Below are 18677 nucleotides of genomic sequence, written 5' to 3' on the forward strand. Positions count from 1 at the left end.
CTCCGCCCCCTGAAACTAAGATTGAACACGGCACCTTGAGCTGAACTGCCTCCCGGATGGCTCAGTTGGTTGGAGCGTGGGCTCTCAACCACAAGGTTGCCAGTTCGACTCCCGCAAGGGATGGTGGGCAGTGCCCCCTGCAACTAGAAAACAGCAACTGAACCTGGAGCTGAGCTGCGCCCTCCACAACTAAGACTGAAAGGACAACAACTTGAAGCTGAACAGCACCCTCCACAACTAAGATTGAAAGGGCAACAACTTGACTTGGGAAAAAAGCCTGGAAGTACACACTGTTCCCCAATAAAGTCCTGTTCCCCCCAATAAAATAAAATAAAATAAAAAGAAATATTTGCGAATAATTTCTAAGTCACAGGAGATTGGGAATATACTGAATGACTACCATTTAAAATCTCCAAAAATGGTGATTCTCAAACAATGATGGAGAACAGAATAACCTGTGGAATTTCCTAAATACAGAAAATACCCGGCTTCATTCCAAACCAAATGAATCAGAATACAGGTGTTCTGAAAGCTGCAGATATAAGCCTCTGGCTAAGAACTGCTTTAAAGCTTATTTGTACATTTTACTAAAAGATAACGCACCATCCAGAGTGAATTCCCTGGACATGGACAGGGGAAATAAAACCATGTTATATGGAACCTGGCACCACAGTTATCAAAGAAATCTAAAATAAAATTATAAATCACTACTTTCATTTCTTCAAATAAGCAAAAATTCTCATTTTGGTAAGAAAAAAACATATGCATGGAAGACTGAACAATACACCAAAAAACTAGTACAAATGGAGTAATGACAACAGTATTGGCAAATGCTTGTAAAACAACGCCATAGACAATGCCAGTGATAGTATTAAAGTTGCATGATCCTTTTATAAAACAGTGTATATCCATACACTTTAACCCAAGAATTTAGAAACACTTAGGAAGTTTATCCTAAGGCAATAATTTCACTGAAAGGAAAAACATATCTGTGTGCATAAAATGGTTGACAGCAATATTATTAAAAACAGAAAACCTAGATATTCAATGGAGGTACAATTTCAGTGTATAAACTAGAGCATGATGTGACTTTAAAATTACGATTATATTGGTTGAGCCTGTAACACGGTATAGAAAAACCAAGGTAGTGCCTAAAGACCGATGGAGATGTGTCAAAATAACACAGGAACTACCTCAATGGGAAGTACAAATTTGGAACAATTTGAGCTTTGAAAAGAAGAGTAATGGTAACAATTATAACACACTTAATAAAGATTCCATGAATTCACAGTAGATCTAAAAAACAAAGCACAGAGAGAAAGGAAAGTGATCTTCATAGAAAATTGCTAACTAACAAATATGAAGAGAACTGTGAAATCATTTTGAAATAATAAATTTAATAATTGATTCAGGCAAAGTTCATCAATGGTTGCTAAAATGGACATTTACATAGACTCAAAGTAAAATCTCAGGCTAACTTATTAACCACAGTACCTTTACAATGGAGAGAAGTGACAGACACCACCATAACCAGGCAATCATACTTAGCATCACCAATAATTGGACTACCTGACATTATGTGCTCCTTGTTTTGATGCAATGGGCTATACACAACATTTATATATATTCTTTGTTACCCCCCTTTCTTCCGCCTCCCCCCGCCCCCACTCCAGTTCAAGCCGTTGTTTCTCAGTCTAGGTATGTAGGACACAGTTCTCTAGCCCATGCTGGTATTATGAACTTTGCCAGTAGTGGGTTGGCCGCTCACAGCAGCTCATGGCAGCTCTCTCCGGCTGCTGGCCGCTCATGATGGCTGCCGGCGGCTCACAGGGGCACACAGCAGCCCGCAGCAGCTCATGCCAACCTCCGGCTGCTCACAGCAACCCAGCTCCAGGGAGAGCTGCTGTCCACAATCTTAGCTGTAGAGGGCGCAGCTCACTGGCGCATGTGGGAATTGAACCCGTGGCCTTCAGTGTTAGGAGCACGGCCCTCCAACCGCCTGAGCCACTGGCCGGCCCCTATATTATATTCTTGCTTAAAGATATTTCACTGAATCTAATCAGAAGAAGACAATGAGAAAAATTCAGATGTGGGACATTCTATAAGAAAGCTGCCTTGACCATGCAAGAGTCAATATCATTAAAGCAAAAAAAAGTAAGCACAAAAAACACAAAAGTAAAACAGAGCAAGGGTCTCTATTATAAGTTAAGGAAGACTAAAAAGACTAATGGTAATATGAGATCCTTGACTGTATACTGGACCCGCCCCCCCAAAAGTGGGGTGAGGGGAGAGAGGACATTATTGAAACAAGTGGGAGAATTTGGATATGAACAGTATATAAGGTAATTCTATATTAATTTTAAATTTCTTAGGTGTGATGCCAGAAAAATGCCCTTTTACTTAGAAGCTACATAATGAATTATTTAGGAATGAAATGTTATATGTCTACAACTTATTTTTAAGTGGCTCAGAAAAATGTATGTGTGTGCGTGTGTGCATGCATTTACATACACAAAGAGAAATAAAGCAAATGTGACAAGACATTAATAATTGGTTAACCTAGATAAAAGATAAATGTATAGTCGTCTTTTCTTTTTTTCAACTTTTCTGCTATTTTGAAAATTTTCAGACTGAAAGTTGGGAAAAACAGAAAACCAAGATACGACATTGTCGGGACGGTTTTTTCCTGCGGGCACAGCTGCTAGGAGCTTTCCCGTCAAAACAGTGTTGAGCGATCACAGCTCTTAGGGACGGACCTCCTCCGATATCTTATCGGAGCAGTTTTCCTGCAAACGCAGCAGTTAGAGGCTTTCCCGTCAAAACAGTATCGAGCAATCACAGCTGTTAGGGATGGACCTCCCCGGCACCCCGGCCAGATTTAACCAATCCCTAGTGCTGCAATAGCAATGGCGCGAATCTCCCCAAACCCGGAGGCCTAACCCTATAAAACAAAGGGCCCGACCCCAGTAAGTACTCAGTCTTTGGGAACAATCCCGCTGAGCCCGCCGGCGTAATAAAGCTGTGTTCTCCCTGATTTCTGTGTGCCACTTGAGTCTCTCGATCCTCGCCGCTTTTCTGCAACAACATCACTATTACTATGTTTGGGGAAAGAGAATGGGAAGACACTGACCCACATATATGGAAATTCTTTACTGACTGGCAGGAATATTCTTAGAGGGGGACTGGATGCCTTGCTTATAAAATTATATAAAACTAATTATATTTCAATTCTGTATTACCCAAGGAAGCATCTGACCTGTAATGTTCTAAGTACACTTTCCAGTTAGGAGGAGTATATGTTAACAAGTCAGTGGAAGTATTTGAGTGTAGCTGGCAATTACCGTCCCAACATAAACTAGTAAACATTCATTTTGGTTCATCAGTCTAATACTTTGTGAGTTTAATTACTTCGAAGTTATTACTCCCTTAGAACCTGACTGACCTACAAGCACACTAATAAAACTGAATTTTTACACCTCCCAAGCTGAGGACTGGGTCAAGATAGTCACCCCATCTTGACTACATTTTCTTGACATGTTTCATCCATTGGCTATACAGAACCATCTGAACACTGTTGCCACGCAGCAGCCTACCCATCTGTCTCCTTGTACTTGCCCCTAAAGAAAGGAGTCTGTGAGACAGATTCTTTCAGGGACATTGCTTCACCTTTGTGCTTGCACCTTATGTCTCCCTGTTTGGCCCCAGAAAGATGGCTGGTCAGCCAATGACGAGTAAGATTCCCCATGGGGGGGACAACTCAAGCCAGGAGCAGTCGAGTGGGGACCAATAGGAGAACCCACAGGGTTCATAGAGGTGGGCACAGCCCCCCAACCTTCCCCTGGCTAAGGAGAGCCTCTGCCTCTGTGGCTACATTCCTTCCTAAAACCTGCAAGGGAAGAGATTCAGTGATGTGCTCTCCATCTATTCATATGCATCTAGGTTTTGTCCCTTGGGAAAGTACATACATCCTGAGACTTACGGTTCTGCTGCCTGCAGGCAAGGGTGATTGGCTTGAATCAGTTTCCTATTATGATGTAGAGGATTCACAGATCTTGAGATTGAAAAGCTTTATCTCCTTTACTTCCTCACTTAACTAATAAAAGATAATGCGTAGGCCCGGATTAGGCACCTAGTCCAGTCCTTGAGGCTGCAGGTCCCTTGGCCCGATTAACTCTATTCCTGGCTACTATCTTTTCTTAACCCTGCACCGCGCTGCCCTCCTCGCTCCCCACAACCCTCGTCGCGTGGACGCGACAAACACCAGTTACAAAATGACTTAGAGTTAGGGATTCCAAACTTGTCCTTAGAAAAGCATCAGTGTTCAAGACTGGTATGTTTAAATGAAACACATTAACTGAATCAGATTAATTTTAAGATTGGAATAGCCTTTCCCTGCCTACCTTCCCTTCCTAAAGAGAAGTCTGCAACAGATCTACTCATAGTGATGTTGGGAGGAGGGAGGATGGGGAGGTGGTGTAGAAGACAGCTTTGTTACATTGACCAAATGAGTAAATTAAGGATAAGACCCAGATTTCTCATGACTAGAGAAGATACTGTCAAAAGTCTCACTACAGTCAAAAGGAAAGGCTAAAAAGAACTCTGAGGTACCACTTTGGAATTGAAAGTATCAGTATGACCTCATTTATTTTAATATATAGATAAGATAAACAGAAACAGTTACAGATGTGTGCATGTATATAAGTATGTGTGTATATATTTTCTAGATATGTCTGCTAAAAGTCATACTAAGCATGGTAATCTTGGTTTCTAAATATTATCATTAAGAGTGCCTTAGAGAAATGGCTGATTCCAGGGCTGAGGCAGAAAAAGCACAAGATGTGCCTGGAAATCTTGCTGTGCCAGAAAGTAAAGAAATCATCAAAGAATGATGGGGACATGTCAAAAAAGACAAAGGAACCAAACTTAAGGGGCTTCTACTGGCCAAATCTAGGTCAATTTGAACATCAAAACAAATACATGTATTGGATTAAAACCAACTGAACAAAACAGGAACCCAGGAATCTATACTGTCATTAATAAACAAATAAATGTATAAATGGGAACGAGGGAAAATGTTCTTACAATGGAATGTTTTAATAAATGTGGAAGCAATTATGAAAAGATTTGGCAACCATCTGGTTGATAAAGGCAAGTGTCATCAGTGGAAACTAAAGCTACTAAATTACAGCTAGTGAATAAGAGGAAGCATAATCTTGGAAATTCTCCTCAAAAATACTAACCAATTGCAAAGGGAAAATGGTAACTTTATAGCAGACATGGTGACTTTATGGCAGGCGATGAAGGTAAATATCACCAGTGGTGGGACAGGTAGACATCATGGATATCATGGGTCCCCTGATGTGATGCAATGCAGAGAATAGCATTGTTTTTGGTTTTGTTTTGTTTTTTGTTTTTTGTGGTTTCTTTCCAAGCATGTCCTAATTATGAAGGAAGATTAGATGGATCACCCTACAGATTAGAGGATCATCTTATATATTATAAGGTCTATAATCAATTTATCACTTATTTTGAAAAGGAAACAATGAAAATTAAAGGCCTACAAATTTGATAATGGTATACAGAAGTTCACTATAATCCAAGAATAAAGAAGAACGCCTCAGAAGATATGCATCTTGTTACATACAAATGAACCAATTTTTATGATCGCAAGCTCCCTATGTATACCCTTATTTTAGCATTTATTCTGTTGTTTTGCAAATACTTGGTATTTGCCTGCTACCCACAAGACTACACTGGAGAGGAATTTCTGCTTTGTTCATCAAGACCCCAAATTCCACCCTCATCATGGCTATCCTCACAGCCCTCCTAATAACTTCCACATTTTTAGCAATCAGATCCTAGCCTGTCCACCTCAAGCTCTGCTGGAATACTGAGTATCCTCAATGCTTATCAACTGCCTCCTAGTCAGTCATCTAACTCCTATTCTCTTGGATTTGTGACCTCTTCAGTTCTAATTCATCCACTTATTTCTCATTTTACATCCCAGATGTTGTCATCACCAGCAGCTGTTGCAAAGGGTCTAACTCTATGACACTATACTCTCATCTACAAATAAGGAACCTGGCTGGAAATGAATAATCCTCATTTCTCCAGTGACTACCACGTACAGGCACTGTGAGGCAGGTATTATTATTTTGCCCAATTTACAGACAATAAAACTGAAGTTTAGAAATGTTAACTAAGTCCAAAGATACAAAACTAATGACTGGTAAACCCAGGGTTGAAATCTAGATTCTCTGGTCCTCTTAACTATATTAGACTGCATTATTGATAGGATCTATAAAGGACCTTTCCAGCTTAAGCATTCTGAGCTAAGGTGGAGAAAACAGTAACTGAACTTATAAAGTATAATGCTGAGTTGTTAATCTAATCTTTCTAAGACTGATAATTTCTGTTTTAAAGTGATTTATACATAAATGTTTCTCATTTTAGTCCCAGATTCATTAGTACCAAAGAAATGCAGAAAGATCCTTAACAATGAAACAAAAATTTTAAACATACTCACAAGTTCTCCATAACGTGCAGTTGAAATCACACGTGGAGGAAAATCCCCTGTGCTGCTGAAACACAATCCCCCTGTCTTAATAAATAAACAAACAAACAAATAAATAAAACAGGTTATGGAACAGTATAAACAATTTAATTTATAAATATATTCTTTATCAATTTGATTAGCCTTACTAAAATGTTAGGTTCTGAACACGCACAGGACCTGCTGGTATTAATGAATGTTGGCTCACAACGGATACACCTGTCAATATAATGAAAATAATTTTTTAAATGTTAATAAATTATACTAAATCTAATTTAATCAGGAACTTGTTTTCCTAAACACTAGTTTAAAATAGATTCATTCAGTTTAGCAATTACTTGTAATAAAGAAAACAAGTTAAAAATATTAACACTGATCTGAATATTTTATACTACTCCTAGTATTACAAGGCAAGGTATAAATAAATAAAATTAACAGATAATAGGAGAGTATTCTTTTGAATACCTTCCCACATGGAATGTACAGAAAAAACAATGAATAGCAAAGATGGTTAAGTCACTCAATTAACAAAAGAGCCCAACAAACTCACATAAATGAAACCCAATCCATTTTTATAAGTAGTTATAGTAAATATACTGTCCTTATTTTATCTGCAACAAAGCAAAGAGGTTAACATATGCTGAAATGAAAAACATATCTACTTCTTATCAAACCTACAACCAACACTTTTAAAGTCTATTTATCGTCTTAGTTTATTTTAGGGAAATACTTTATATTTTTCACTAATGAATGACATAGAGGGAAGGAGAGCACTGGACTAGTTAGGGACACTGATGGGTTAGACCGGTAGGAGGAGAGGCCGGGGCATGGCACAGAACTCAAACTGGGCTTAGGGAGGTAATGGAGGGGAAGGCTTGGAGATCAGCCCAGTAGTCCTTATTTGGGTGTTACAACCCAGGTCAGCCTGGGAGAAAAGATGACCCAACACTAAGTATCCCCAGGAGAACCTGCTCAAGTATTTTCTACCTTAAATGTGAAAATTGAAAAGAAAACTGTGCTTTGAGGGAAGTCATCATGTAGTCTCTACAACTAAAGAAGTTGGAATAGGAATAATGTGTTTGAGTTATAGAGAGGAAGGGGTGTGTGCGTGGCATACACATATGCATGCATAAAGGTAGAATAGGAAGTGACAGAGAATAGGGCTATAAATCAGGATAACTGAATTATTATGTTTATCACTATATTTATTAATATATTTTATTATGTAATATATATAAAGCATAGTACCTGGTATATAGTAAGTGCGCTGTAAATAGAAGTCACTGTTATGTACTATGCTAAAAATTTAACATATTTACTTCTAAGCTGTAATAGCCTATGAAGTAGATAGTATACCCCCATTCTAAAGACAAGGAGACTAACTTATTGAGTTATCCAAAGTTAACAACTGGTAAGACACTGAAACAACATTTGAACGCTAGTCTGTCTCTGGGCACCAGTTCTTTAGCTGTTAATGTCTACTTCTGTCCTTCCTTGTGAGGAGCAAATGGAAACTGCTTTATAAAAGTACAGATTCTACATAAATATGATATTAATGAAGTCAGCACCCAACACACTGCTTACCTGTTTCCTAAAGCATTAGCTACTGTAAAAGAGTTTTCATTTTCATCACAGAGCTTACAAATTGCTTGAGACAACACCGTTCCATTAACATCTCGTTCCACTAAACAATTTAGAAACAAAATTAAGATGTAACTCATAGTCAACATATGTATTTAGTAAAACCCACTTGTAATTATTCTAACAGTTCTCAAAACACCTTATTTAAATAAAAGGCATGTTAAGCACCTCCATAAAAAAGAAAAGGAAAATCTTCCTAATTCACATAAAAAAAAAAAGAGAAACTAATTTTCCAAAGCATCATAACAATAATATTTTTTTCCAAAAATGTTATTACCTCTTACCTGTGTTTCCCTGTTTCACTGGGTATGGGGAAACAAGCATTTTCATAGACTATTTATAAGTTTTGCAACTTAGAGGCCTTTCGGTAGTACCTATTAAAATTTTAAATTCGCATACCCTAGAACACTACAATTTCATTTTTAGATACCTAACCTACAGAAACACTTGTACATGTACACTTGTACATGTGTATAAGGATATTATTCATCAAAGCATTATTTGTCAGAGCAACCTAAATATTTAAAATAGCAAAATGGTGGTGCATCCATGCTATGAAATACTATGGGGTGGATTAAAAAGAATGAGGTAGATCTAACAGATCTTACTGTTAAGTGAAAAAAGTACGCTATAAAACAGTATTTTTGGTATGAAATATTTATATAAAAATACCACTTATATTTTCCAAGGCTAAGCATCTATCTGTATTTTAAAAACAGAAAGAAAAAAAGATTCTAGAAGGACACACACATAACAAAACGATAACAATTACTTTGGGGTGGAGGGAGTAATAGAGAATCAGCATTGGGAAAAATAGTTAAAGACCATTAGTCCCAATCATAATGTTACCCATAATATTTTATGCTTTCACAAGGTAGTAAAAACAATTTTAACAGAAGTAAAGTTGAACAACTTGTTCCTCCTACAGTTATCCTATCCTGTCTCAGGAACTCCATTTGACCATGTACTCAGGCCCTAGTACTTAGAGAGTCTCTTCTTTTCATGTTTCACATTAAAAAAATAAAATTAAAATTAGAAAATAAATCTACAAATCCTGTCAGCTCTCTCTTCAAAAAATATATCCAGAAGCTGAATTATTCTCTACTTCCACAACTATTCCCCTGGCCCACTGCTATCATCTATCACCTGGACATGTGTGACAGGTTCCTGCCTGGAACCCTGGTTCTATTCTAGAATGAGTCTTTTAAAAACTAAATGTGATCATTTCATTCTTCTGAAAGTCTTCCATCTCACACAGGTTAATTTCCAAGGTCACTATTGTAGCCTATAAGGCCTTACATGATCTGCACACCATTATCCCAACTTTCCAGACCCATTTGCTTCCGCTTTCCTCCTTGGTCAGGTACATTAGTGTATTGCTGATCCTTGAACATGCCAAGTATGTTCCGATCTTAGGACCTTTGCACTTGCTATTCCCTCATTTCCTCTGAATGAGTTCCCCATGGAACTCATTCATGGCTTTGTCCCTCACTTCCTTCAAGTCTTTGCTCAGATGTCACATTTACAGACGGGCCTTCCATGATCATGCATGTAAAATAACACCTGTGCTCTCTCCCTTGCCCTGCCTTATTTGTCCTCATAGTGCTTATTACCACCTGGCATATACCTATTCATTTGTTTACTCTCTTTCTCTTGCTACTAGAATGTAAGTTTGATTCATTATTTTATCTCAGCACCTAGCATGTGGTGCTCAATAAACTTCCTTTTCAATTAGAAAGATTTAAAATTGGGAGGTTTCATATAAAATTTTGTATTTCTGGCATCTTTTAAAAAAATAGGAAAATCTGGTTTCATGGGATCCATGTTCTTACATGATGACAGTCTGCTGGATCTGAACTGGGGCTAGCTATTATTGCCTTTTAGCTTAAATGCTCTTTGGTTGAATGAAGTTTTAAAATTCATTTTAGCTTTTTATCAACAAATATTTATGAATAAATGAATTAAGTATAATGACACTTCTATGAATATTTTCAAGGATTTACAGACATACAAATACATAAAGCATTCCCGGAAGAATATAAAAGAAACTTAATAGTTGGTTACATTTGAGGACTGGGAGTAAGGGTAGGATGGAAAGAACCCTTAGTTGTGTTTTTTTTTGTTTTTAAACTTTTATTTATTTAAGTGTGTTTTTCCAGGACCCATCAGCTCCAAGTCAAGTAGTTGTTTCAATTTAGTTGTGGAGGGTGCAGCTCACAGTGGCCCATGTGTGGATGGACCCGGCAACCTTGTTGTTAGGAGCACCGCACTCTAAACAAATGACTATCTGGCCACCCACCCCCCCTTAGTTTTTATTTTGTATTTTTCTATACTATTTAAATTTCTAACCCTATGCATGCATTACTTTCATTTTATAACGTAAAATTTTACGTGGAAGTTGAAAAATACAGATATATGTATTCTTAAATGGTAGAATCTATATGTGCTCTTATGGAATTATCTCCAAAATGCACTGCATGTAAACACTCCAAAATATTTGCATATATATATTTAAAAACTTTGAAAGAAATAATTAATTACCTTAAGGTAAGTTCTGGGAAATGAAATAGGTGAGGGGTATCAATGTTCACTCTCATTTTATAGCTTCATGAATTACTTAGTATTTTTAATGGTATGTATTTACTGTTTTAATAATTTTTTTTAAATTATTTATCTGATTGCCTGGGCATTTTTTTCTTATATCAGAAATGGGAAGAACTGGGAGAAGATATGCAAGAAGTAAGACGTACCCCTCTTTCTGTCCATTCTCCCACTCTTCCACAACCCCTCTTGCAAATCCATGAAGAAATTAGCAGCAAAAGTTCAAGTTGGCTCTAAGGAGCTCACATTATGGAGAATTTTAAGTATGCAACAGTAGCCTCTAAAATAGTGAAATACTGTTTTCACAGCTATCACCCAGGCTTAAGAGGTCACTAGGTATTCGAGGCCACTGTTTAGATCCCCTGGAATCTAGCCTTCATTCTCAGCAACTCACTAAAACTGCAAATTTAGCCTCAGTGATTTCTGACTGTCAAAAGTAATTGCAGTAACTCAGTCACATTGACCACTCCACAGCATTTGAACCGATAGGCCATCATCTCATTCACCCCCACTTAGAAATCCCAGAGATAGTTTTGATTTTTCCCTTTTTCTCATACCATATTCCTTCACTCAACTAGGTCTATTATCCGTTGAACACTTCTAGCATCTACTCCTTTGTGTATAATTTTGTCTTAACTCTATTCCACATCAAGACTGTAAAATTTTTCCTATTTTTTAATGAACTTTTATAGATTCATATTTAATATTTAAGTATTTGACTGACCTGAAATTTATTTTTAAGGAATAAGGGTAGAAACCCAAATTAGTGTTTTCCCAAATACCGGTTATTAATCAGTCTTTTCTCCACTGATATAAAATGCCACTTTTATCCCATATTACATTCCCATATGCACTGGATCTATTTTGATTCTCTACTTTAAGATCCACCCACCAGTCTGTATTACCAATGTCAGTCATACATGTTATTACAGTACCTAAAAATTGTGCATAATATCTGATGGAGTTGTTTTCTCTTTCCTTTTTCATAGTTTTCTTGGCTTTTCACATAATTTACTAGATAAACTTTAGAATTTAGTTTGTGCAGTCCCTAAAAAAAAACAAAATCCTACTAGTATTAGGGTTCCTTTAAATGAATAAACTGCTATTAAGAGAGCTGACATCTTTATAATATTTAATCTTTGTATTCAAGAATGAAATATGTATTTCATTTATTAAACCCTCCCTATGTGTCCCTCAGTAGCATGCTAACATTTCTTCAATTAACTTATCTTGTACATTTTTTCAAAAGTTTACCTCGGTGTTTTGTTTTTTTTTTCACCTCGGTGTTTTTTTCTTTTTTTGTTGCTACTGTAGATGAGATTTTCCTTAACAGTTTCTAAAGCATTATTGTTTCGATAGAAGGCTACTAATTTTAGGATATTAACTTTGTATCTAGAAACCTTTACCCTTTATAATTTTTACTGATTCCTTTGGGTTTTCTAAACATACAATAAAATCATTGGAAATTAATGATTTTTACTTTCTCCTTTTTAATTATTCTATTACCTATTTCTTTCATTTACCTAAGTGCATTATTTACATCTTTATCTGGGTCCTGACATTAAAAGGAATGCTTATAATTTTTCCCTGTTAAGCATCATGTTGGCTTTTAAGTTGAAACACATATATTTTATCACGTTATATTAAGGAACTATTCATCTAATCCTACATTATTAAGAAGAAACAAAATTTTTTAATCAGGTAGGGCTTTTTACCCTCTTCTCAATGCCTGCTATAGTCTCAAACATCATTAAATTTTGAATTAAAAAATACTGCAAAAAAATCACCATGCTATTTCAATTAACACCCTCATCAAAAACAAACACAAATGAAGATTTGTTACTATTTCATAAGAAATCTATTTCTTACCTAAAATATGGCCAGTGGGACAGTGGCATTTTCCTTCTTCAGTTAAACCACCAGGGCAAGAAATGCAATTCCAGCCATCTTTGGTAACACCTTTCTAAGTTAAAAAAAAAAAAAAGTATATATACATGTATATATATCTATATATATATAGTGACATATATGTATATATGTGTATGTATATGTATATATACACATGCATACCTGGTATGACCAACAATTACAGTGAAAGTTTAAATAAAGAAAACTTATTACAGTAAAAGACACATTGCCATTAATGCCCCTCAAAATACTTCCCTTGCTTCAATCACACTCATCCCATTGTTCTTGCCACTTTCTGAAGCAGTTCTGGAAGTCCTCCTTCATGAGTGCCTTTAGTTGAGCTGTTGTGGCTGCCCTGATGTCTTGAACCATTTTGACTTTGGTAAAGAGCCAGAAGATGAATGGTGCCAGATCCAGTGAATAAGATGGATGAGGACACACCATGTATTTATTTGACAGAAATTGCCAAGCCAGAAGTGATGTGTGACACTTTCCATTGTGATCACAAAATACAGTAAATGCTGCTGCCAAGTGCCATCCAACGGAAAGGCAGGGATCTTTAATACAGGAAGCAGCGCGTCAAACCTTAGTAACAGTGTGTGACAAGTTTCAACTTGTTCAGTGCAGTCAGTCGGGTATGAGCTATGGTTGAGAGAAGATGTGTTTTAAAGTGTGCTATAAACCACCCTCCATCATGACAACGCTCCATGTCACACATCACTTCTGGTACGGTAATTTCTGTCAAATAAAAACAAAACGGTGTATCCTCATTATACCTTATTTAACGGATCTGGCACCGTGCGACTTCTGGCTCTGCCCCAAAGTCAAAATAATTCAGGATATTGAGGCAGCCATGACAGAGCAACTAAAGACACTCGTAAAAGAAGACTTCTAGAACTGCTTCAGAAAGTGGCAAGAACCAGATAAGTGTGTTCGAAACGAGGGGGAGTATTTTGAGGGGGATTAATGGCAATGTGTCTTTTACTCTAATAATTTTTTTTTTTATTTAAACATTCACTGTATTGTTTGATCACACCTCATATATACAAGTATACACCAGGGGTGCCAAAAAAATGTACAGCTAACTCCAATATAACACGATTGTTAGGTTCCTAAAAAATGTCGTGTTACGCGAATCCATGTTATACGAAACAAAGAATATAAAAAAGGGGGTTAGGTTCCAAAAACTAAAAAAAACATACTATTATATTTTTATAATTAAGAGAAATATCTTTACTAAAGCAATTTTCACCAAAAGTATAACATATTAATATGTATTAAATAATGTTTTCTTCATCATCACTACTAAGCTTTTATTACGTTCTGTGTTGTTCGGGGATTTCCCTAATTTCGAATGAGATATTTTTTGTTCTTAATAGCTCTTATTACACTCTGTCTTGTTCAGGAATATCTCTAATTCTCAAATCGTGTTAGAGTGAAACCATGTTCTAGGATGCCGTGTTGTATGAGGGTTTTCCCCAATTCTTGAACCGTGTTATTGAAGTGCCGTGTTATACAGGGGTTGCCTCTATACACTTTTTAAGAGACATTAACACTTTGGTCAACATTGTTCAAGCAGTAGTTTGCCATAATCAGAAGTGTCTGGATGCTGATGGTAACTACTTTGAGCACCTCTTGTAATTGCAGAAGTCAAATGGGACTTGTATTCATCTTTTGTTATTGGTATATATTAATATAGTTTTTTCCTTTCTTAAAATGTGTATACATTTTTTGGGCACCTTCTGTATATATATATATATATGTATATATATTTTTTTCCTCCTTCTTAATTGATCGTGTTAAGTCCAAAAAAGCCAGAATAGTGTAATTTGCAGCAGATACTCAAATAAGTAATATACATATGAGCTATATAAAAATTTAGTGGATAGTCAATTTGTGCTTATATTCGAAAATTAAGATATGCAATATAACAATGTATAATTAGTAGTAGTCATAATAGTATGACTACTATTAACTTGGGGCAATTAATTCTTTCTTCTTCATGATTTTCAGTTCAAATGAGTCCTTACTTTCATAATTAATAATGTCATTCAGTTTTGCCATTTACAAAGATTAAACACAAAATTCAACAGGATTTAATAAACACATAGCCAATTAATAGTTTAGTCTTACCTGTTCTAAAATAATTATTCTAATTTTTAAAAATTCAAATACATAGCTTTTTAAAATTAAGTTATAATTCAAAATGGATGAATATTATGGCATATAAATGATATGCAAACAAAGATGTTAAAATTAAGTTAAGAGAATACTTCCTTCTAACCATTAATTGTAATAGTAAAGGTTTTTGATGAAATATGACATCATTGGACTTATTATATTACATGATTTAGGAAAAATCTGGGACGAAAATACAGTAATTATATTACAAACATGGATGTAACCAAAATTAATAGAGAACAATGGCAATAACAAACAATGCCACAAATTATTTTAAATTTCGGTTGAAAAACTGGATGTATCAAAAATACTCCTATACTTGTACATTTATATAGGACTATTTAAAAATCATGTTATCTTAGTAATGTCACTGATAAAAAAATCTGCTTTGGCACCATTTCATATTAGCGGCTATCACAGATAATTCAGCTAGGGTTAATATTTCCAAAAATATAAAATAAGCATCAAAATGATCATCAAACCTATAAGTAATAGCCAGAAAGTAGGACAACTGGTAATTTTATATTAAATTCCCAGAGTCAATTTTTTTTAATATAGTAATGAGAACAAACATTACTCTAAGAGAACTGGCAAACAGAGACTCCTAATTATCCAAAATGATTGAAATGTATTTCTATTAATTAAGAATCTTCATATATAGTAATAATTTACTAATTTTCCAAAAATTATGATAAAATGAAATGACTAACAAAACAGCAAGGCATCCTTGTTTATCATTATGAATATCAATAATTATATAAAACTGTTGACACATAGGTCTAAGACACTGAACTCAAATGTGTACCAGTCAAAAGATACACACATCCCAAATTGCGCTATAATGTATCATTTATTATTTTTCTTCATAACTGAGTTACTTTCAGTTACAGGATTTTTTTGTGGTTTCTTGGATTTCAGATTTTAAAATGTAAAGCAATACATTCCTTTTTTTTCCAAGTTTGCATAAAATTTCACTGATCTCCCAAAAATTATTCTAGTAAAAACAAAGTCAGCTTAATAATTTTGAAGTTTGTGGCAAAATATTATAGTACAGCATTAAATAGTTTTAAAAAAGACATTTTATTTACTACTTTTTACAGTAAAATTATTTAAAGATAAATACTCCATACCATGTTTTCCGGGCACTTCTTACAGATAATATTAGGTCCTCCATTATTGGCAATCATCTGAAATCCTGGTATACACACACATGAAGTTCCTAAAAAGAAAACAGCCAATTTTGACCTTAGAAAATAAAAATAAAACTCCAATGTGGGGAGCCATGGTTGCAGTTAACTTTAAAGCCTTAATGGCTCAGTTTATACTTAACCTATTTCCTCCCCTTGAAGCAATTGTCTCTGCCTGCATCTGGAGAGTGCTTGCATGCTGCTCAGGAATGTGGTGGGAGTGGACAGTTCCCAGAACAGAAGGCTGATGCCTATCAGGGCTATTGATAAGATAATTACATTTGGGAGTTTCAGTAAATTTTGTGTCTCCTGTGTTAAAGTTAAAGATTCACTGTTAACTAGGTAATGCATTTTTGTACTTGTTAAACTGCACGTCCACAGAAGGTATAAATTCTGGGGACAGAATAAACTCAGGGTCTCCAGGAACACTGGGGTCCGCGATCGCCATAATCAAAGTGTGAGTGCCTTCTTTCATTCCCACTCCCCTTGTCAGGAACCGTTCGACTCGTGGTGGCTGGCCCGCTACACTCCAAGGCAGGGAAACTTAATAATTCTTAAGATCTGGAAAAGCAATATAGTAGCTAAGAGCAAGACTCTTAACCCAGTACTCAGAACCCAGTACTGCCTGGGTTCAAACTTGGAAACATACTCCTTGTGTTCTAATCTTGATATTTTGATTCTGCTACTTAGCTGTGTGACCTTGAGCAAGTTACTGAACTTTTCTGTGCTCTGGCTTCCACTCTGATAAGACAGGGGTGTGGGGGGGTGGACCTACCTCATAGGACTAGTATATTAAATTAGTTTTATATGTAAAGGTCTTACAATGTGTGTGGCACACAGTAAGAATTGTGTTTGCTACCATTTTAAGTGCAAGCATAACTAAAGTACTAAATTATGTAACTATGAAACTAATAATCAAACTATTGATTAACTCTTATGGGAAATTTTACATTTCTACTTCACCCAACCACACATATATATTCAATGAATTTAAATTTACTTTGTCAAAACAAAATCTTATTAGGAAAATTACACTGATTCAAATAAATCACCATATTCCTCTGTTTGCACAGATAATAAACATTTTAAGATAATCACTATTCAATTTGCTGGATAGGTAGGACAGTATTCTCTAAAGAAGCATGAAATGGAAAAAGCACCCACAGAAATCTATGTAGCAGAATGATATGATATCTGGGTTCATAATTATGAAACTAACAACATACACTTCAGAGCCTGTGAAATTCTTTCTCATTCATATTTCCTCTCCTGAGGAGCCTGACCTGTCCTATATGATAACATAATAAGGATATGTCAAATTTGAAGATGGCAGAAAGTTAATACCATGGGTGACCAAATTGAGATTGAAAAGAGCTTAGACATTAGAATATGGGAAAAGTCTTCCAAGCTGTTTCAGTGAGGAAAACTACCCTGTTTCCCCAAAAATAAGACCTAGCCGGACAATCAGCTCTAAGGCGTCTTTTGGAGCAAAAATTAATTTAAGTAAAATTTTTACATATAGTAAACTAAGACCGGGTCTTATATAATATAGTATAGTATAATATATAATGCCGGTCTTATATTAATTTTTGCTCCAAAAGACTCACTAGAGTTGATTGTCTGACTAGGTCTTATTTTTGGGGAAACACGGTAGGACCAAATGTTCGATGTTTCAAGAAAAAAAAAAAAAATTAAGCTGAGACTTTAAGGGTAATCAGTAATATTAAATAATAAAAGGGATAAATCCTAAGGCAATCTGTAATATTATGGACACACCCGTATAGTGTAAATACATAGGCCGAGACTGAGGGCAGAGACCCAAGTTCTTTCAGTTCCCAATTTAGGTGACAAAGAGAGTATTACAACTTCACCTGGAATTCAATTTCCTTATCTGTAAAATGTGAAAACCGAACCTGCTCAAGGTTAAGGTCCCTTCCAGTTTTACGTTTCTGGGATTTAAAAAGCAAGATAAAGGGCTATCAAAGCTTACACAGTGCTCATTTGCATTCCCTCCCCAACTTGTTCTGTCACTTGCTCCTCTGCATCTCAGATCACTTCTCTATTTTTTCCTGCCTTGGACAGGCGTCTTTCTAGGTGCTCCCTAAAGACCCCTCCGCTGAGGGGTAGGGGTCTGGCTCAGAGAATTAATTATTGGCAAACGCTCATGGGGTAGCTGATGCGGGATTCCCCAACATTCATGTGCAAGCTTCAATCTTCTGAGGAAATCCTCTCAAGCGTTGGAGGTTAACTTTCCTGAAATATTCTTTCCACAGAGGACAAGGTGTTTCAGCGACGCCGGGGACTGGGCGCAGCACCAATGCGGAAGCTTTACTTTGGCCAAGGCCCATCCCAAACCATCTCACCTCGGGCGTCCTGCCTTTGGTTGGCTCCACAGCGGACACAGGAGAGGGCAGAAATATCGAAATACTGGTTGTGGCCGCACGTCTCCGGCTGCCGGAAAGGGAAGGAGAGAGTCTGGGCCCGTGAGAAACAAGGGAGGATCAACAGGAAAAATACAGTCACAACCGCGACCGAAAAGGTGGACCAAGACGCCATTGCCTCCCTGGCACCACCGCCACCCGTCACCATAGTGCAGACGCCGGCGG

General features: G+C 36.3%; 1 protein-coding gene across 1 annotated transcript in view; it reads right to left on the bottom strand.

Moving 5' to 3' along the window:
• The window catches only part of TMEM67 (transmembrane protein 67), a 56588-nt gene extending 37911 nt beyond the window's left edge, over positions 1-18677 (bottom strand). The window contains exons 1-6 of the mRNA XM_019718814.2: positions 18435-18677; positions 16015-16103; positions 12665-12758; positions 8138-8237; positions 6703-6772; positions 6527-6601 (exon numbers count right to left, since the gene is read on the bottom strand). Of these exons, the coding sequence (XP_019574373.2) occupies positions 6527-6601; positions 6703-6772; positions 8138-8237; positions 12665-12758; positions 16015-16103; positions 18435-18660 (654 nt within the window). The 5' untranslated portion in view covers positions 18661-18677. The remainder of the gene's footprint in view (positions 1-6526; positions 6602-6702; positions 6773-8137; positions 8238-12664; positions 12759-16014; positions 16104-18434) is intronic.

Source organism: Rhinolophus sinicus, linkage group LG12 (genome assembly GCF_036562045.2).
Source record: "Rhinolophus sinicus isolate RSC01 linkage group LG12, ASM3656204v1, whole genome shotgun sequence".
Taxonomy (NCBI): Eukaryota; Metazoa; Chordata; class Mammalia; order Chiroptera; family Rhinolophidae; genus Rhinolophus; species Rhinolophus sinicus.